Source organism: Taudactylus pleione, unplaced genomic scaffold (genome assembly GCF_031769625.1).
Source record: "Taudactylus pleione unplaced genomic scaffold, aTauple2 ptg000817l, whole genome shotgun sequence".
In the NCBI taxonomy this organism is placed as follows: domain Eukaryota; kingdom Metazoa; phylum Chordata; class Amphibia; order Anura; family Myobatrachidae; genus Taudactylus; species Taudactylus pleione.
This window is the reverse complement of record NW_028285219.1, coordinates 507,203-529,233: the sequence shown is the minus strand read 5'-3', so window position 1 is coordinate 529,233 and position 22,031 is coordinate 507,203. Positions and strand designations below refer to the sequence as shown.

General features: G+C 46.5%; 1 protein-coding gene across 1 annotated transcript in view; it reads left to right on the top strand.

The window, feature by feature from the left end:
• The first annotated feature begins 12,281 nt into the window (after nt 1-12,281).
• ST6GALNAC1 (ST6 N-acetylgalactosaminide alpha-2,6-sialyltransferase 1) overlaps nt 12,282-22,031 on the top strand; it is a 206,240-nt gene continuing 196,490 nt past the window's right edge. The window contains exon 1 of the mRNA XM_088458219.1: nt 12,282-12,684. Coding sequence (XP_088314345.1) covers nt 12,572-12,684 — 113 coding nt within the window. The 5' untranslated portion in view covers nt 12,282-12,571. The remainder of the gene's footprint in view (nt 12,685-22,031) is intronic.

Genomic DNA, 22,031 nt, shown 5'->3' with positions numbered 1-22,031 from the left:
GGTGGCAGAATGGGAGTAGCAGTGGGAGGCAGGAGGCAGGATGGGAGTAGCAGTGGGAGGCAGGGGGTAGGATGGGAGTAGCAGTGGGAGGCAGGGGGCAGGATGGGAGTAGCAGTGGGAGGCGGGGGACAGAATAGGAGTAGCAGTGGAGTGCAGGATGGGAGTAGCAATGGAAGACAGGGGGCACAATGGGAGTGTTGGTGGAAAGCAGAGGAAAGCATTGGAGTCGAAGGACTCGATGGGAAGGTCACAGTATGCTAACCTCATCTCTGCTGCTCCCAGGTCCCAGCCGCTATCTCTTCATCCATGAACAGCGCTGTCTCTCCATCCATGAACAGCGCTGACTGCAGATCATCTCTAAGCGCTGGCTCAGCACATGATGGTGGTGACGTAATAGACCCAGCAAAGAGCTGGGTCAAGCCACCAGTCTGAAAAGGGTCATACCTGGGTCGCATGCCAGATGGCCCCGTGTACAAAATTCCCGGTGTGACCTGGGATTGCAATGTGAAAGGGGTATGGGTCTATTATGCCCAGCTGGCAGGGCTATAGGCATGAACTACTGTAGCCCTACTTTCACCACCCCACTGCAGGGATTTGATAACGCAGATTCTAACTCTACAAAGCCTTAACTAGGAGAGAAGACTATTAAACTGATCAAGAATATTTAACAGGAGAAAATGATCTGTATCTATTGGTAAACAGAAACTGACTTGTTAAATGATATATCTATAAATGAAATTATTTATACTGTTTACATCCACTTGGTATCTTCGAGGATATATGTTACCATCAGCAGTCTACAACAAGTTTAGCTGGCCAGCAATATAATAAGAACTCAGGAAAACTGAAATATATAATGAAATTATATAATGTATTTTGTTAACTGTGGTATGAAAGTGCTTCTGAAGTCATCTAAATGCTAATAGTGTAAAAGTGTATTGTTTAAATACTCATCTTCGTATTATTGAACCTGAATAGTGTTTTTGGAGCCAGGTAAACCCAACTTGAAGAAATCGTAGAAACCCACCAACCTTGCTGAGTTTCAGTAAAATAAATAATTGCATTGTTCTGTGTATATTACTTACCTGAGAATGTTTTATTCTGTTAAAATAAAGTGGTAACGTTTTATGCCTGGATCCTCCTTACATCATTCAGAGACTCAATCAGTTCTGGTAAGATTGGGAAACCCCACACCGCACAATACTCTAACCAGTGGGGTGTCACATATACAGTATATCTTATATATAAAATTAATTGGTCTGTTTGTTTGTTTGTCTGTTCGGTTATGTATTCGGACACCCCTGCACCCATTGGGATGAAACCAATGCGAGATGATCCAGTTGAATCCTGGCCGAGGTTTAGGGGGGTCAGGGTCCCGGTCGGACCTTCCGTTGGTTACGCTGGACAGAACTTTGACCTGGGGAGCCTGTTTTGAGCCTTCCATTGGATCGATTTGGACGAAAATTTCACAGAGTGGTTAACAATGGATCACAGAATACAAGGGGGTTGAGGTCCCGGTCGGACATACAAGGGGGTTGAGGTCCCGGTCGGACCTCCTGTTGGTGTACACTGGGCAGAACTAACACGCACACAAAAAAATTATTTTAATTTTTTCACTGGTGGTGTGGTAGGCTAACATGCACACACCAAAAAATTGTTGTTTTTTTTCATACTGGGGGGTGAACCCCTGAAAGAGGCACAAGCCCCTTGATAGACAGCAGCACAGCACCCCTGTGCACCTACGCTGATGACAAGTGTGGCTAACACGCACACACAAAAAAATGTTTTTATTTCTTCACTGGCGGTGTGGCTACTATGTACACAAAAATAATTGTTTTTATATTTTCACGGGTGGTGTGGCTAACATGTACACAAAAAATTGTTTTTATTTTTTCACTGGTTGTTGGCAGGCTAACACGCACACACCAAAAAATTTATTGTTTTTTCACTAGTGGTGTGGCAAGCTAACACACCCCAAAAATTGTTTATTTTTTCACACTGGGGGAGAACTCCTGAAAGAGGCAGCAGCCCCTTGACAGACAGCAGCATAGTACCCCTGCGCACCTACGCTGATGACAGGTGTGACTAACACGCACACAGAAACAATTGTTTGTTTGTTTTTCACACTGGGGGTGAACCCCTGAAAGAGGCAGCAGCCCCTTGACAGACAGCAGCACAGCACCCCTGCGCACCTACACTGATGACAGGTGTGGCTAACATGCATGCAAAAAAAATTATTATTTTTTTTTTCACACTGGGGGTGGGTGAAGAGCACCCCTGAAGGACAGAGCACCCCCTGGAGAACACAGCAGAACAGCCAGCCTCTATGGACAACAGCCAGCCAGCCCCTATGGAATACAGCCAGTCCCTATGGACAGGACAACAGCCAGCCAGCCCCTATGGACAGGACAACAGCCAGCCAGCCCCTATGGACAGGACAACAGCCAGCCAGCCAGCCCCTCTATAGACAAATACCAGCCAGCAGCTCTATAGACAACAGGCAGCCAGCCCTTATGGACAGGACAGCAGCCAGACCCTTTATGGACATTAAGCAGCCAGCCCCTGAGTGACAACAATAGCCAGCCCCTATGAACAGCATTAGCATCAGCAACAGCACAGCATAGGTCCCAGCTCCCTCCCTCTTCACTCTCCACAGCCGGAATGAAAAATGGCGGCGATCGCGGGACCTTTATAGAATCCAAAACCCGCAAGAATCCGACAGCGGGATGATGACATTTTGCCTCGTTTTCAGATCCGAGTCAGGCGGGAAATCCCGAGCCAACTCAGATCTGACTCGGATCCCCAAAGTTCAGGTGAGTTCGGTTCTCAGAAAAACCGATCCCGCTCATCCCTACTGGAGACACAGGTGGGTGATGCTGGAGACACACAAGTAGGTCCACTGGTAGAATTGAAGTAAAGGCTGGGGGACAGTAAACTTCATTAAGACACCAATTCTAAATAAACCATATTACTGATAATTGTACCAAATTAGCAAATATATTTTATTAATATAAAATAGTTTGATCATGGAAACTCACATTTTGCTTTGCACCAAAACTAAAGTTACTATGTATTATTTGATTGAAACTCTGTTGCATGTTGATGAAATTGGCTTTATTCTAGGGGTCTGCACAGGCCACTTTTCGTGTTTTGTGCTTTGGTTTTGGATCTGGATCTTTCTTCGTGTTTTGTATCTGGATTGGTTTTGCCAAAACCACCCTTCCGTGTTTTGGGTTCTGGGTTTTGTGTTTTGGATCTGTATTTTTTTGAAAAACAAAACAAAACAAAACATAAAAACAGCTAAAATCACAGAATTTGTGGGTTTTTCTGCTCCTATGCTATTATTAACCTCAATAACCTTAATTTCCACTCATTTCCAGTCTATTCCGAACACCTCACAACTCACAATAGTGTTTTTATGTCCAAAAGGTTGCACCGAGGTGATGACTATGCTAAGCGACACGAGTGGGCGGCACAAACACGTGGCCCATCTAGGAATGACACTGCAGTGGCAGACAGGATGGCAGTTTGAAAAACTAGGCCCCAAACAGTACATAATGCAAAGAAAAAAAGACATGCAAGATGGAATTGTCCTTGGGCCCTCCCACCCACCCTTATGTTGTATAAACAGGACATGCACACTTTAACAAACCAATCATTTCAGCGCCAGGGTCTGCCACACGACTGTGGCTGAAATGGTTGGTTCGTTTGGGTCCCCACAAAACAAGCTGGCAATTAATCTGTCCCTGCACAAACTGGCTCTATGGAGGCAAGATGTCGTCCTCATCCTCCTCATCCAACGATTCCTCACCCTCTTCAGTGTTGTGTACATACTCATCCTCACAGAGTGTTAATTTGTCCCCACTGGAATCCACCACCACAGGTCCCTCTGTACGTTCTGGAGGCTGGTCTCCCTGGAAGAGTTGATAATTAATTTTTATGAACATCATCTTCTCCACATTTTGTGGAAGCAACCTCCTACGCCTTTCGCTGACAAGGTTCCCGGCTGCACTAAACACTCTTTCGGAGTACACACTGGAGTGGGGGGAGGGGCAATTCAGGTAAAAATAAATAGAGCCAGTTTGTACAGGGGCCTTCAAATTGCCTCTTTTTCCTGCCAGTACAGGTACAGACTGTCTGACATGCCTACTGGGATGCTGTCACCGATGTAATCCTCCACCATTCTGTCAATAGTGACAGTATCATATGTAGTGACAGTAGACATGCCAGAAATTGTTGCCAGATCCTTCAGTCCAGACCAGATGTCCAAACTTGGTCCTGCCTGCCCTGCATCACCGCCAGCGGGTTGCTTAGGATACCTAAGTTTTTTACTGGCAGCCCCAGTTGCGGGAGAAAATGAAGAAGGAGCTGTTGACGTGTCACGTTCCGCTTCAGCTGACAGTGTTTTCACCAGCAGGTCTTTGCACCTCTGCAGGCTTGTGTCGGCCAGGAAGAGAGACACCACATAGGCTTTAAACCTAGGATCGAGCACGGTGGCCAAAATGTAGTGGACTGATTTCAACAGATTGACCACCCTGGAATCCTGGCAAAGCGAATGGAGGGCTTCATCCACAAGTCCCACATGCCGAGCGGAATCGCTCCATCTTAGCTCCTCCTTCACTTTCTGCAGCTGCTTCTGCAAAAACCTGATGAGGGGAATGACCTGACTCAAACTGGCAGTGTCTGAACTGACTTCACGTGTGGCAAGTTCGAAGGGCGGGAGAACTTGCACAACATGGAAATCATTCTCCACTGTGCTTGAGTCAGATGCATACTCCCTCCTTTGCCTGTGTCATAGGTGGATGTATAGGCTTGAATAGCCTTTTGCTGCTCCTCCATCCTCTGAAGCATATAGAGGGTTGAGTTCCACCGCGTCACAACCTCTTGCTTCAGGTGATGGAGGGCAGGTTCAAGAGTGTTTGCTGGCGCTCCAGTCTTCGGCACGCAGTCGCTGAATGGCGAAAGTGGCCAGAAATGTTTCGGGCCACCCAAAGCGTCTCCTGCACGCCCCTGTCGCTTTTCAGAAAATTCTGCACCACCAAATTTATTGTGTAAGCAAAACATGGGAAGTGCTGGAATTTGCCCAGATGTAATGCCTGCATAATATTGGTGGCATTGTCAGATATCACAAATCCCCAGGAGAGTCTAAGTGGGGTAAGCCACTGGGCGATGATTTCCCTCAGTTTCTCTAAGAGGTTGTCGGCGGTGTGCCTCTTACTGAAACCGGTGATATACAGCGTAGCCTGCCTTGGAACGAGCTGGCGTTTCTGAGATGCTGCTACTGGTGACACTGCTGTTGTTGCTGCGTAAGGTGATACATCTACCCAGTGGACTGTCACAATCATATAGTCCTTAGTCTGCCCTGTTCCACTTGTCCACATGTCCGTGGTTAAGTGGACATTGGGTACAACCGCATTTTTCAGGACACTGAGGACACTTTTTCTGATATTTCTGTACAGTCTCGGTATCGCCTGCCTAGTGAAGTGGAATCTAGACGGGATTTGGAACCGGGGACACACTACCTCCATCAAGTCAAGCCATCCAGTCAAGGCCTCAGTTATACGTTTTGCTTCAGGATGACTGCTGTCGTACTTCATCCTCCTCGCTAAGGACTGTTGGAGGGTCAATTGTTTAGTAAAAGTAGTGGTGTTCCTACTTCCTCTCTCGGATTATGAACGACTCCCAGCAGCAACAGCAGCAGTGGCAGCAGTAGGCATAGCAATGCAGGATCCTCCGGAGGAATCCCGGATAGGAGAGTCAGTCATGCCAGTGACATGGCCTGCTGGACTACTTCCGATCCTGACTAAGGAGGAAATTGATGAGGAGGGAGTTGACGGTGTGGTTTGCAGGCGCTTGGATACAACAGGACAAAGGGATTTAGGTGTCCCTGGACTGCTTACGGTCTTAGCCAAAGTTTCTGAACTTGACAGTAACTTTTTATGAACGCACTGCAGGTGACGTATAAGGGAGGATGTTCCTAGGTGGTTAACATCCCTACCCCTACTTATTTCACCTTTACATATGGTACATATGGCAAGACAGTTGTTGTCCGGATTTGGATAGAAATATTGCCAGACCAAAGATGTGGAATGTTTGGTCTTCTGCCCAGGCATGACCGTGATGGGCTTTTTCATCCCACGAACAACAACTGTCTCCCCCTGAGCCTGATTTAAACAAACCACATCACCATCAGAATCCTCCTCGCCAACGTCCTTTCTCATCGTCAGCTACACCAGTATCCTCATCCTGTTGTACTTCAACAGTGACATCTTCAATTTGCATATCAGCAAGTGGACTGTGGGTGCTCCTTTCAGCACTTGCAGAGGGCATGCAAATGGTGGAAAGAGCCACCTCTTCCCGTCCAGTGCTGGGAAGGTCAGGCATCGCAACCGCCACCACACTTGGACTCTCCTTGGGGAATTGTTATATCTTCTTAGAACGCACAATTCTTCGCTGTGCTTTTGCCAGCTTAACTCTTTTTGTAGCGGGAGGAGGGCTTCCATCGTCATGTGAAGCTGAACCACTAGTCATGAACATAGGGAAAGACCTTAGCCGTTCCTTGCCACTCCGTGTCGTAAATGGCATATTGGCAAGTTTACGTTTCTCCTCAGATGATTTAAATGTTTTTTTAAGGTCATTTTCCTTAACTTTGTCATTTAGGATTGTATATGCCCTCTACTATGACATTGGGCATTGGCCTTGGCAGACGACGTTGATGGCATGTTATCGTCTATGTTATGACTAGTGGCAGCAGCTTCAGCACTAGGAGGAAGTGGTTCTTGATCTTTCCCTATTTTATTTTTTTCGGAGAAAGCTTGGTCCTCCATTTATGTTATATTGATATACACGTGCGGCTAAGGCGCACACAAACACAGAAAATTATTTTTTATTCTTGTTGGAGACTAGTGCACTTTGTGGGTTACACCACCCTTTAAGAAATGAGCCAGCTGGCTCTTTACTTATGGGACACAGGCGCACACGCTTGGCGCTGCTCCTTTGTTGATGCACGTGCAGCTACAGTGCACACAATTCACAGACAGAAAAAAAATATTTTTTTATTTTTTGTGGAGCGCACTTTGAGGGTTACACCACCCTTTAATAGACAGATGCATGCTTGGCGCTGCTGCTTTGAGGATGCACGTACAGTGAAGACAATTCACAAACACAGAAGAAAATGTTTTATTTTTGTTGGAGTGCACTTTGGGGGTTACACCACCCTTTAACAGACAGACGCACACTTGGCGCTGCTGCTGTGAGGATGCACGTACAGGGCAGACAATTCACAAACACAGAAGAAAATGTTTTATTTTTGTTGGAGTGCACTTTGGGGGTTACACCACCCTTTAACAGACAGACGCACACTTGGTGCTGCTGCTTTGAGGATGCAATTACAGTGCAGACAATTCACAAACACAGAAGAAAATGTTTTATTTTTGTTGGAGTGCACTTTGGGGGTTACACCACCCTTTAACAGACAGACGCACGCTTGGCGCTGCTGCTTTAAGGATGCACGTACAGTGCACACAATTCACAAACACAGAAAATAATTTTTTATTTTGTTGGAGTGCACTTTGGGGGCTTACACCACCCTTTAAGAGATGAGCCAGCCAGCCCTTTACTTATGGGACACAGGCGCATGCTTGGCACTGCTCCTTTGTTGATGCACGTGCAGCCACAGTGCACACAATTCACAAACACAGAAAATAATTTTTTATTTTGTTTGGAATGCACTTTGGGGGTTACAGCACCCTATAACGGTCAAGCCAGCCGGTCCTTTACTTATGACACAGGCGCACGCTTGACGCTACTTTGTTGATACATGTGCGGCTACTGTGCATACAATTCACAAACACAAAAAAAAATTATTTTTTTTTTTGGAGTGCACTTTGGGGGTTACAGCACCCTTTAATGGTCAAGGCAGCTGGCCCTTGATTTATGACACAGGTGCACGCTTGGCGCTACTTTGTTGATGCACGTGCGGCTACTGCACGCACAATTCAGAAACACAGAAAAAACATTTATTTTTTTTTGGAGTGCACTTTGGGGAAGCACCCCTGAAGCACAGATCACCCCCTGGACAACACTACAGCACCCCTCTAGGACTACAGCCTTTATGGGACACTGCACAACACAGTCCATCCAGCCCCTATAGACTTTGGAGTGGACACAGCCCCTATGGACAACTGACTGCACAACACAGCCCAGCCAGCCCCTATGACAGCAGCACAACACAGCCCAGCCAGCCCCTATGGACAACAGTAGCACAATACAGCCCAGTCAGCCCTTATGGACTGAGCGGACACAGCCCCTATGGACAACAGCAGCACAACACAGCCCAGCCAGCCCTAGCTCCCACCCTCCATCTTCAATGTCCACAGCAGGAGTGAGAAATGGCGCAGACGAGGGGACCTTTTATAGAATTCAAAACCCGCGAGATCCGGAAGGCGGGATGATGACGTTTTGCCTCGATTTCAGATCCGAGTCAGGTGGGAAAAGTCGAGCCTGACTCGGATACGACTCGGCTCGGGGGGGGTTCGGATTTCAGAAATCCGAACCCGCTCATCCCTACTTTATTCCTATGCAAACAGGCGGCTTCCAGACTATGTGACCTCTAAAAATAGGGAATACAGACTCAAGACACTGCCTGTCCAGGAAGGATCAATTTCTTTAGAGATTCCCTGCTGCAGAGAAATCATATACCGTAGGTAAGAAAATACTCATTCAAATGCTCACTGTGTTTATTCACTAGAGAAATGGGCTGGGGACATATCCATCAATTCCCGGCCGGAGTGGTGGGAATGCCCTGGCAGGATGAAAACAAAAGGAGTGGCTTGCAGGCATGGCATTTCACATGAGGCCATGCCCCTTGCCCCACTGTTTCCCATAGGGCCACTTTCAGGATATTTTCCAGGGCCACTTTAAAGTCCCAATCTGCCCCTGATGGCATCCATAGGGTTTGTTGGGCTTACCCAGGTTCAATGGAAATGGAGGCGACCAAGGAAAAACCCAGGACGCGGGTGCAGTGGAAATGGGGTAAAAGCCTAGTATGACCTGGCAAAATACCAAGTAAATAATCCCAGGACAGACCCAGGATTTTGGTGGAAAAAGGGTATTATTCAGACTTGTACCTGACACCGGTTCCACACACAAACACTTTCAGTTTTTGGAGTTTGCTGAATATCAGGTGGTCCTAACGGACCCCTGATGATAAATGGCCGGTAACTAAAATATGCGGAAACTGGCATTTTCGCATGGTTACCGGGCCATTTATCCATGATAAATAGACCCCAATGTCTTTTAGCTAGCACCGTAGCAAATATTTTAATGTCAGAATATAGTAAAGCAATAGGCAGGTAATTTTGAGAAGTGATAGGATCCTTGTTGGGTTTTGTATAGTGATAATCCTAGTCTCTAGCATTTCATCAGGAAATCCTGCATTTTTAGTAGAATCATTGAATAGTGAAGTGAGAATTGGTCCTAAAATCGACTGAAATCAATGTAAAAAATAATGGTAAACCCATCAGGACCAGGTGCCTTTATCATTCTGTAGAGACAACATTGCCCCCTGAACTTCCTCCACACTCCACTCCTTGCATAACACTAGAGAGTCAACAGGATAAAGTTTAGGTAGTTTTTATAAATTTTTTAAGAAATCCAAAACCGAATCTGAACCAAAAGACTTGAGGGTGGTTTTCCCAAAACCAAAACACGATGATGAATTAGAACTAGAACCAAAACATGGGGGTCTGTGCACATCTCTATCTATTAGACATCACTATTTATGATATGCAGCTGTTATAGCAAGTAATGTATAGGTGGCTTCTCAAAAGAAAGAATACTGAGGACATTTAATATGTCAGTAGTAACATAAACCTCTGATCCGTCACCATGCACATTCAGGATCATTAGGGGTTAAGTAGTTAGGGGAGGTATTGTTGTTTGGGTTGGAGCCAATGGGTGGTTAGTATCTGGCTGTAAGGGAGGTGCAGTGGAGATTTATGGATAAGTTGGCCTAGAGAAGATCTCTTTCTTTCTGGAATTTTGACCCACCCGCTCTCCCTTAGGTAGCGTTGTTTGGTGTCAGCTTGATTGGGGGTGGCCTGGTTACGAACGTTTTATGTTGGAGTTAGCATTTTTAGGGGTCCTGGGGAGTTACCCATGTGGGTGGGGAGGCTGAGGGTGAGCTGGGGAGATTGGGAATGCCCTTTTGGCGTCTTGGGAGCCGTGGAGTCGGATCATTCTGAGCTGGGGTACCAGAGGTAAGAGTAATGTTTAATGATTCTTGACCTTCGTTGCTTTTAATCACGCATATATTTGTCGCAGATAAGTTTGTGGTATAAGCTACCATTGCCTTTTCTTTGCATGTTATGTTGCGTTTGGGACTCAGGGGGCAGGGTGCAATGTTTCAGGGCTCACCTTATTTATAGACAAGGGATGTGGAAGGGCATCTTAGTGCTGCAGGAGTCGCAGACAGGTTTCGGTGGCTTTTGCAGTGGCTTTGGTTTTTTTTCTGTCCTTTAGTGTGGGTGCGCCTCTTTGATGAGGTGGTTTAGCTTTGGGAGTTTTTGTGATGTTGCACGTGCTTCCTGGGTCGGTGTCCTGTTTTTCTGGCCCACAGTGTGTTGCACTGGTTACCTGTGTATGAGTGCGATGCCTTGTTTATTGGCGGAACTCAGGTGCATGAGTGATCCAAAGGGTGGTGCTCACATTCGAGCATTATTTTTCGGATTGCTCCCCATCTCAACTTGGGGACTAGCTACTCACCACTCCGGTGAGGGTCTTGAGGAATTTTTGTTTTATCACTGATGTTAACCAAGGCTTTTGCCAACTGGCGGAGGTTTTGTGTTTTTGATTCACATAAAGTTGGGATTCCCCCTGCCCATACCCCCATTCCCGTTGGTTAGGGTAAGTAGTTATTTATTAAATAGGCTTTAGTGGTTAGCTAGGTTCCCCTATCTAAACTTAATAATTTAATTGCCTGCTGGTTCATATTTAATTTTGTGAGTTTAACGGTTATTAACCTCTTCTTTCACATTTTCCTGCCAGGTTGTCGACTTGATGATAATTTCATATGGGTGGTTGGCCACTCATACATTTATTGGTTGGCCTCTTCGGAGGTTGTGGTAGGGTCCCGGGAGTTGCCCGAGTTGATAAATGTGAGGTGGATTGGCCTGAGTTGTTTGAAGTGGGAGCAGTTGGAGGCTCTCTTGTCGGAATCGGTGGCTAGATTTGGTTACCTGAGGTTTTTGATTGTACACTTGGGTGGTAACGATATGACCATGAGGTCATGTTTGGACCTCCGTATGACCATAAGGAGACATCTTTTAAGTTTGATGGAGAAGTGGCCCTTTTGCAGGGTCATTTGATCGGACATAGTGTCTAGAGTTCATTGGAGGGGTGCTGTGAACCTGAGGGCTGTGGAGGAGTCTCGGAGACGTATCAACGCGGTGGTGGGCACGGCAGTGAGAGACAGAGGTGGGGCGGTGGTGAGTCACCCGGGAATTACATTCTCGGAGCTCCATTTGTATAGGACTGATGGTGTTCATTTGTTGAGAGGGGGTCTGGAGGTTTTTGTGAGGAATTTGGAAGGTGCGTTGAGGGGTTTAGATGCTTAGTTATTTAATTGGTTAATGGTGGCGGCTGCGGACTTCGTCCTGGTTGTTGGCTTGGTTGCAAATGTTTTATGTTGGGGTTAGTATTTTTAGGGGTCCTGGGGAGTTACCCATGCTGCTGGGGAGGCTGAGGGCGAGCTGGGGAGATTGGGGACGCCACTGATCCAAGTGGGTCCTGCCTTCCTCGGCTGCATGGGTGGCTTCCCATGTTGTAGTCCCTGCAGGGTCAGGTTTCAGGATTATGACCTTGCGATGGGGGGCAGTTGGTCCCGTGGAGGTGAGAATTTTCTGTCGCGCTGTTCAGGCCTGAGTTTTTTATTTTCTATATAATGTTTGCATATTTTATGTTTGACATGCCGTTCCCATCCCCGCCACCATTATGATTAGTATTAAGATTAATAAAATGAATAAATAGTTAATCAAGTAGATTAAGGCTTATATATAATAAAAAGTTGACCCTCTTTCACGGCAAGCTTTTGTGTCTGCGTTTTATTTTAACATAAGTCTATGGGTGATTGTGAATGAGTGTGCAGGGTGATCGGATGATAGAGAGTTTAAGTAGCAGCAGCCTGGAAAATGACATACTGTACATGTAAACAAGGTGTGGCAACCAGTGGGTTAATGATCCTGAACGTCCTGAAGATTTGTCTTTTACTCCAGCAACTGGGTGGCTGCGCTGCCCTCACTTCCTATCAGTGTGTTATCACTACAACTTTTATTGGCAGGCAGTCTGTACCTGAACAAGCAGAAAAAAAGACTATTTAATTTGAGGGTGTACCAAGAGAGCAAACAGGAGGACACTTTGGTGGGAACAAGCCACCATCCAGGACTGACATTTATGTCATACAGTGCAAGATGTATCTTGCATGAACTCTACATGAAAACCAGGTGCAGGTGCTGTCCCCTACAGAATACCAGGAGCTATTCTGCACCACAGGTCCCATTTCCAGATCGAAACAATGAGGTTTTGCCGTTTAAAAGTATTTTTCTATATTTCTGCCAATGTTATCGTATTTCTTCTGCTTCTTCATTTTTTATCCAGTCCCATTCGGGTGCAACTATCCCCCAAAAGGTAAGTGTGCTGTAGAGAATTGATATATATTTGTTTGTGAGTCTTGAAAGATTGAGAAGTTAGATTACACTTAGTACCCTTTATTAGACGAGTTATTACTCTGTACTGTAAGTTTGCGTAAAAGGTCAAAATTCGAAAAATGTCATCAGGTATTAAAAATATATACTCATACTCATTTACTGTACCCAATTAGGAGTTGCTGCCATTTGGAACTATTTCTAAGGGGCTTATTTATCATTAAATATTTGCAGGATACACACAAATATTAAGGATCCCCCATTAATACTATGGAGGGATTGTAGCAGATATCTTCGATAGGTGACTTGGCTCCATTTTCGTTCCCAAAAGCAGCCTCCATAAGTTTTTATGGGGGCTGCTGTGCTGCTGAATTTACCAAGCTTGTCCCCGATAGGTACGCCATCTCCAGCTGGCGTTATCCGGTAGTCTCTCCCCCATCGGCCTCCAGTGACGCATGCGCCGGCCGACGGCTGAGCGTGCACACTGTGCACTGAAGACTTGAATGAGGAAGTAGCGTGATGGCTTTATGCTCTCAGCTCTTCGTCAGGATGGGCTCTTATAGGAGACAAATATTACATTTGCGTGAAAAATATTAATTCTCATGTTGCGAATTTACGCAAAAAATATTTATCACATCCACTTTAAAAATGTGGATTGTGATAAAAATGCCCCCAATTCATTATACTAAACTATACTACTAACTATGTTTAGTTAGTAGTACTTACAAACAGCTGATCATTGTGGTACAAGATTCTCTCTTCACCCTTTTTTCTTGTTCTGTATGAATCTGTTTGTTGAACCATCAATATCGATAATGGCATATTTACAAACATAAACTTGCTATATATGGTTTCAGACATGCAATATGGGCCTGATTCAGAATTGTATATAATTGTCACTGCAGCTGTGATCCCATACGCAACTGATATTCGAAAATATGCAAATGTCGCAGCCGCTGGGAATGGGATATGTATTGAGACATCTACTGGCATCTTTGCAAATGCAAGGATCCGATTACAAAGAGCCAGTCCTGAGTAACTCTATTCTCACGCAGAATGGTCGCCAGATATGAGATTCTGGAGACATGTTTACTGTGTACGTGATCACAGATGGAGGATGTGACGCCTACAAAAGGGTCGCGACATGTCTGCGTTTTTAGCTGACATTCCCTGTTACCACCCCCAAATATTCCCTGACTGTCAGTCACAAATACTTGCTGCAATCGACTTCGGTAATGTACCTTGACATATGTGCTCAGACGCATGCTCAGACGGCCGATAATCGCACAATTGCACACAACATCAGCATAGTGTACAACTCAGGAATCAGACCCTATGTTGGTCTGGAAACACCTTGTGCAAGAAATTTTGGATCACCCCAATCCAACTATATTCATAAATAATAAGTTTATTATTATTTTTATTATTAATATTTAAAAACACACACATTGGCCTCCACAGAAAGAAAAACACACACATTGACTTCCACAGGAAGAAAAACACACACATTGGCCTCCACAGAAAGAAAAACACAGACATTGGCCTCCACAGGAAGAAAAACACACGCATTGGCCTCCACAGGAAGAAAAACACACACATTGGCCTCCACAGAAAGAAAAACACACACATTGGCCTCCACAGGAAGAAAAACACACACATTGGCCTCCACAGAAAGAAAAACACACACATTGGCCTCCACAGAAAGAAAAACACACACATTGGCCTCTACAGGAAGAAAAACACACACATTGGCCTCCACAGGAAGAAAAACACACACATTGGCCTCCACAGAAAGAAAAACACACACATTGGCTTCCACAGGAAGAAAAACACACACATTGGCCTCCACAGAAAGAAAAACACACACATTGGCCTCCACAGAAAGAAAAACACACACATTGGCCTCTACAGGAAGAAAAACACACACATTGGCCTCCACAGGAAGAAAAACACACACATTGGCCTCCACAGAAAGAAAAACACACACATTGGCTTCCACAGGAAGAAAAACACACACATTGGCCTCCACAGAAAGAAAAACACAGATTGGCCTCCACAGAAGAAAAAAACACACACACTGGCCCCCATAGATTAGCCACCACAGGAAAAAAATTAAACACATTGGCCCCCACAAGGAAAAAAAAACACACACACACTGGCCTCCACAGAAAACAAAACAAAACACATTGACTCACACAGGATACAAATTAAACACTTTGGCCTCCACAGGAAAGAAAAATAACCAAACAATGGGGCCCCCCACAGGGAAAAAATAACACTCATAGAGGCTGATTCAGTATTATTGGTAATCTGCGTGTGCTCAGGACCCCGTTCTGCGAATGTGCTTATACATATACACATGCACACATATATAGATATACACACACATATATACACACACATACATATATATACACACACACATACATATGTCACACATACCTTACACATACACACACCTACATGTATACACACAAGTCACACATACATTACACACACACTTACCTTGCACCATGTCATTAGGCCCCTCCCCCTAGCGGCAGAATGCGGGTCAATCGGGAGGGGGCGGAGCCAAATGATGCGATTGTAATAGAATCTGGTCATATTGGCTTCGTCTCCTCCTGATTGACCCGCGAATCGCAGCATTTTTCCATGAGGTGGGTCGGCGCTTAAGAATATTGTACCTGCTCTCAAGTCTATCAGGGGGGCTTCTGGGTACTCAGAACCCCCCTGCGTGCGCGACTGCCTTCTATGCCTCTGCTTGAATGACAGGCAGAGGCAGGGATTGCCGACATTCCTGGAAACGGGGGCATGTTTTCCCCATTTTTTGGGAGTGGCAAGGCCAGGGGCTGCATCCACGGATGCAGTTTTCTGGCCTCGCAAGCCGGCCAGCCTCAGCAAGCGATGGTGATCCCAGCCTGTGACCTCAGTCGCAGTGATGGGATTGCAAATCCAGCAGATGGTGTCATACACCTCGATTGGTTGGTACTTTACCTCATACTTGACTACTTTTGAGGGAGATTGTGAAAGTAACAACTATGAGCGCAGTGGTAATGTGGGTGTACTGTATATGGCTCTGAGAGGCGTGTCATGGAATTGATTTACATACAAATGTAATTGAGCCCCAAAGCAGTTACTAAAATCTACTTGGTGATGAAAACACACTGATACTTTTCAGAAAATGCATGTAGCCATAGGGATCATTGTGCCTTATAGCCAATGCAGGGAAATGATACTAATGATCTCAGTTGAATGTATATATCTGTTTTTTATTGTATATAACAACTTCATAATTGGGGTAAGGTGTAATCAGGGAGATTGCTAGACTCTTCAGGGAGACAGGGAGATTGCTACTATTTCAGGGAGTCTCTCTGACAATCAGGGAGAGATGGTAACTATGCTTTATCTCCGTCCACTTTATCTCTCTCCTAGGCTTAATACATAGAGCTCTAAGTCACTGCAGACAGAGCATTGTGCAGGTAGGACGGCTTGTGACTGTGTGACCTATGATGTCAAGCTATCGCGCCACTGTAGGTCACAGCCCGGGTCACCAGAGCCGTAACTAGACTTTTGGTGCTCTGTGCCAGAAAGAGCATTGGCGCCCCCCCCTATTTTTTAAACTCGAAAAAGGGCCATGGTCTCATGGGGAAGGGCCAGGGAAGAGATAGGGGATTCCAGGAGATGCTGGGGATAAAATAAGAGGAAGCTACTAGTATGAAGAATGATAATAAACAGGAAAATTGTCAGGCACGAACAGCGCCCCCTGCCCTGCGGTGCCCTGTGCCATGGCACAGGTCGCACTACTACCCTAGTTACGGCCCTGTGGGTCATGTCTGAACCATCCAGTAAAGCCCAACGCTGCCCGGGCCCGAAATTAGCACACGTAGTGTTGCTGATGCTGCTCTTGTCTTCAGGCCCATCAGTCTTGATCAGTCCCGGACCCGGGCAGCCGCACTGTGGGCCTGATTCAGACCCGCTCACGAGCGCTATGCGCTCGCGAGCGGGTCGATGATAGGCCACTGCACATGTGCATGCCGGAGCTGGCTCTGAAGTGAACATACGCGAGACCCGGCTAGCAACGGGCGCTCCGTCACTCTGGGTCTCGCACCAAATGGGAGCGGCTGACGATTTTGGTCTCCCACAGCTATGCGAGCGGCCAGGAGGCCGCTCCAAAGAAAAAAAAAAAAAACACTCTGATTCAGAGCGAGCGGCTCTGAATCATGGCCTGTGCCCCTTTGGATGGGCGCCCCCGCTGAAATGGCCCTCAAGCCGGCTCTATTATTTACAAATGTAATAAACTGTGGTCCTCCACTGCAAATACTGTTTTGTAATGTCAAGTACTTATTTCTGCCAGGTTATACAGTGTTACACATAGCTTTGCATAAGGTACCAGTCTGTGGGGCATGCAGCATTTGGCTCAGTGTGATGGAGGAACAAGGCTGCACTGGTCATCCCTAGCTCTCTGTACATGCAAAAAAAAAAAACACAGGCAGATAATTTGCTGCCCATACAGTCTTCGAGATGACTTGTATACCAAGCAGACTCTGCTAATACTACAAAGTGCATTTTTTTTCTGAACAACTACTAAAGTCACAATACAGTTATGTAAAATTTAAATATTTTTTCCAACATGCACATTCTCATTATCTGTGTAGGAATACTTCCCAAACTGGAAAGTGGTGATACCATGCAATAGGTGAATAGATGCATGCTATAGGCAGATAGATACAGAATTAAGGGGGTCATTCAGACCCGTTTGTGAGCAAAGGACGCTCGCAAACGGGTCGATGTTGCTCCACTGCGCATGCGCACGACGGAGGGAGCTCCGTCGTGCGCATGCGCGAGACCCGGATAGCGACGGGCTCTCCGTCGCTCCGGGTCTCGCACCAAAGGGGGCGTGCTGTCGATGTTGATTGACAGCACGCCCCCTTTGGTGGGCGTGCCGGGAGCGTGGCTGCCAGACGGAGGCGTTCCCATGGGAACGACTACCGTCTGAGTCCGGCCCCACTGACATCAGTAATGATGTCAGTGGGAGTGATTTTGGCTCTGATAGAGCCAAAATCACTCCTGGGCTTGCGGAAGCGAGACCCTACCGCAGGGTCTCGTCGCAAGCCCGATGGTCGCGATGCCATCGCGACCATCTTTTTGGCCGCTCGCATAAGCTGTGGGTGGTCACCCACAGCTATGCGAGCGGCCAGGAGGCCGCTCCAAATTTAGCTGGGACGGCCCTGATTCAGAGCGAGCGCTCTGGTCAGAGCGTTCAGCTCTGAATCAGGCCCTAAATGTGCTGTGTAGCCACACATTGTAGTAAATGAGCCTCACTGTCTCTTCTTGCCAACTTCAATTTACATCTCTGGTAGGCAGATCTTTGGCTGAGTGGACTTAAATTTAAGTTTATTCAATATGTGAATGACAGCTTTGGGTTCCAAGAAAGTGACCATTCACATTACTCACTGTATGGTATAGAGCAGGGATGGGGAACCTCAGGCCCAGGGGCCGTATAAGACCTGTGGAATCATTTGGTCTGGCCCTCTGAGCTTTTTTCTGCTAGCCTTATCTAGCTAGCAGGATGCCTAGAATGGCACCCTGCAGCCAGAATCTATGCAGCAGTGCCGCCGACTGGAGCTTCCTTAGGACACTTCAGATGGTTACACCGCTGCTGTTACAGCTTCCAGCAGCATCCTCAGGATGCTCCGGGCATTGCTGTAATCGCCGGCGATTGAGACCCCGCCCTGTATGTGATATCATACAGAGGGGCGTAGCCTGCACTGGGCCCACGAATAATGTTCCCCAACCCTGGTTTAGAGCTACTGAATCACTAGGTTAAGATTCATGGGAGAATGTGGACTTCCCCTTGCGGGATGTACCAAGAGTAAAATGTGGTAAAAAATCTGACAACTGCAGTTTACAGAGGTTTGCAGCATTCCCCATATGTATCAAGCTCCAGAAAGCAATGATTTCCAGAGCTTAAACCTGATAGTTAAAGCCATCTATAGCTCCCATTGCCTACAGAAATTAAGAAAAATAGCTACAGGCCCTTAATGGAGAATAAATTACATAGGGGCCTATTCATCATCACTTATTTTTACAAAAGCAGGTATCTCCTGCTTACCTTCCTTTTGCGGAATAGTCCGCTGTCACCATACACTAGTATGGGGACAGAATTCATCAAGCTCCGAAAATACTATATTTTTGGAGCTTGAGTGCGGGAGCATTTTCCATCTTTAGATAGCGAATGCTCCCGCTTGTGGATCGCAACCCGCTCCTTCCCTTCCCTTTAGGATTCCTCCGCCCTTGTCTGGCTCCTTCCGCCGGACGTCGGGGCTCTTGTGCACATTTGTGACTTGTAGGTCATGCATGCACACTCCCGTCACTGCCCCGAAAGTAGCTGTGAAAAGATTCGCTGCTCTGAAAAGGAGCAGTGAAGCTGCTCGCGGGGACAGCTGATTTCGCATCAGCTGTTATCGCGCCAGAGCAATGATGAATTGCTCCGGATTCGCAGTGAGTTAGAATGTTAATTATCGGTGTCCGTTCGGACCCATCATGAATAAGCCCCATAAAATCCCAAATATTTCTTAATATATATATACACAGTTCCACGCAGATAAATGGTTGCTAGCCAGGAGAGAACAGTAATAGAATAAATTCACACTGCTGTGGATGTCAAATCATACAAAAAAAATTGCAAATTTACCCATATAAACACAAATAACACAATTTATTATGCACATAAACATACACTAAGGGGTATAATTACTAAAGGTCAATTTAAATCGATTTTAAATCGATTAAAATCAATTGAAATCGACCTTTAGTAAATATACCCCCAATAATTTAAAAATACTAAGGGCCTATTCATCATGATATAATTATCACTAGTGGTAATTATGTTTTATACTCGATGCGAGTTTAAACAATGTTTTGGAGGTATTCATCATGTGGGATCGGTATGAATGACCACTGGACATGGGGCCTGATTCAGAGCCACTCGTAAGCGGCAGCTCGTTCGCTCCGAGCGATGTTTGCCCAACTGCGCATGCGTACGGATCGTTATACGCATGCGCGAACCAGTCAGTGCGGTCGAAATTCATGTGCTCGCAAAATAGCGAATGCCTGCTAATTTGAGTGACAGAATGAGGCGTATGTGGGTGGTAACAGGGGAAGGTGCTTGAAAACGGGGAGTGGAAATCCGATCGCAGGCGTGCTTAAAGGTCAAAACGGGCGTTTTAAGGGAGTGCATAATTAATCCAGCAGCGTCATTGACCACGTCACTTGGTTTTTTTTAACTCAGAACTGCTCGCAAAATAGTGGTTGAAAAAACCAACCACAAGAATAGTGAGCAGTTCATACGCTGGTCGATGTACTCGATTAATCTAATAAATAGCGGACATGACGTATGGTGCGAGCGGCCAGGGGGCGTATTTTCCAAATTTACGTTCGCATGTTTTGCTCGCTCGTTCAGACTTAGAGGCGTGAACAGACCGCAAAGTGCGAACGGTTCATTTGAATAGCCACCCCTTTTTAGAAAACGAACGACCGCAAATAGCGAGCGGCTCTGAATGAGGGCCATAGTCCGGCGGTTCAAATCCCGATGCCGGAAGACCGGCAGCAGTGAAAATCACGCCAGGTAATTAAGGTAAGTAGAACTAACCCTCTCCCCCTCCCTAACCCTCCCTTAGGGTGCCTAACCGTAACCCACCCCGTAATTGCCTAAACCTAACCCCCCCATTCCCCCCATCCCCGCAGCCTCGCAGCCTAAACCTAAACCTAACCCTAAACTTCCCCTGGGTGTGCCTAACCCTAACTCCCCCTTTCCCTAGCTTAAACCTAACCCTCCTGGAGGGGTGCCTAACCCTAAGTGTCCCCTGGGAGCCCCTAACCCTCCCCCCTGCGGCTTACCTTCGTTCGGTATGCCGGGGATAATGATAGGCAGCCGGATTTCGACGCCTATCATTGGACCCCTGTCGGGATTGCACAGTCGGGTAGCCAGCAGTCGGTATTTCGACCGTCGGCTTTCTGACAGCATACCCATGCCTCACTAACAAAAGTATCACTTCCTAAAAGCTGCTCTTTTTGCAGTGTCAGTTTTTCGGGAAAGTGATACTTTTCCCTTGCAGTTCAGGCATCCACAAGGATTTCCTCACTGCTGCATGTCTCTCACCTCTCTTTCCCCGCTGTCTTTCACCCCCTCTCCCCCCGCATCCTCCGGTGTCCGATCCGGCCACAGTGCTGTCCGATACGCCCCCCTTGTGTGCCCAATACGCCCCCCCTCCCTGCGACATCGCGGGCTCCGATCCCTCCCCCTTTGCAGCCGCATCCTCTCCTCCCGGCTCACCTGTCTTCTGTCGGTGAGTCCGGGCCACATGTCTGCGGTGCCCCTGAGCTCTCAGCTACGGGGCTCTGGAGTGCTGCAAACACAGTAGAGGGGGATCTACTGTGGCTGGCATGTAAATCTTCACAGGCTGCCGTGTAAACAGCAGCCTGTGAAGATTATCGGTGGCTGAACGCCATCTCAGGATGGAGTTCAGTAACACCATCAATGCTTTTTCGGAACTTGATGAATGGCCCTGACACTTAATTTTTACAAAGTATGTGAAAATGTTAATTTTCACCTGCTTTTGTAAAAAAATAAGTGATGATGAATAGGCCCCAAAAAGACTGAATACAAATATGGCTGTGACACAACAATTAGAATCATATCAGTATACTGAAAAATAAGGAGGTGTCAACAGGTACAGAATATGCATCAACATTTTCAATATAAATAAAGCTGGAAAACATAGAAAATTATGCAGCCCCAGCATCAATTAAAAGTTCATGTGATTGGCAGAATAAATAACAGCCGCGTCCAGCTGTAGCTGTAAAGTGTACTTGCCTACTTTGCTGCCCCCTCGTGTCATCGTGGCTCCGCCCCCGCTATACAGTGGTGAGAAAACAGACATTGTATAGAGGTTTGGGGCTATGATGACACGATTCACCACGCATTGCGCATTGCCCCCCCCCCCCAGACTGCCCACTTGTGTCTTATATGTGGGTGGCCGAGGGGGTTATGAGCGTGTGGAGGGGGGCCGCGGGGATGGCGAGTGGGCAGTGCTTAAAGTGGTCCTAGAGAAGTGGTGGAACTCACCACCACACTCTGCGCTTTTTTAAAAAAGTGACAGCGTGCACCGTAGGCTGGTCTCAAAAGAGTGTGCTCTCAAAAGGGGCGTGGTCACACGTTAGTATTCCCAATTCAAATTACACCACACAGTAGCACAATCTTGATTCACCTGATTCACATTACATCACATAGTAGTGTCCCTTATTCATGTATGATACACAGCAGTGCCC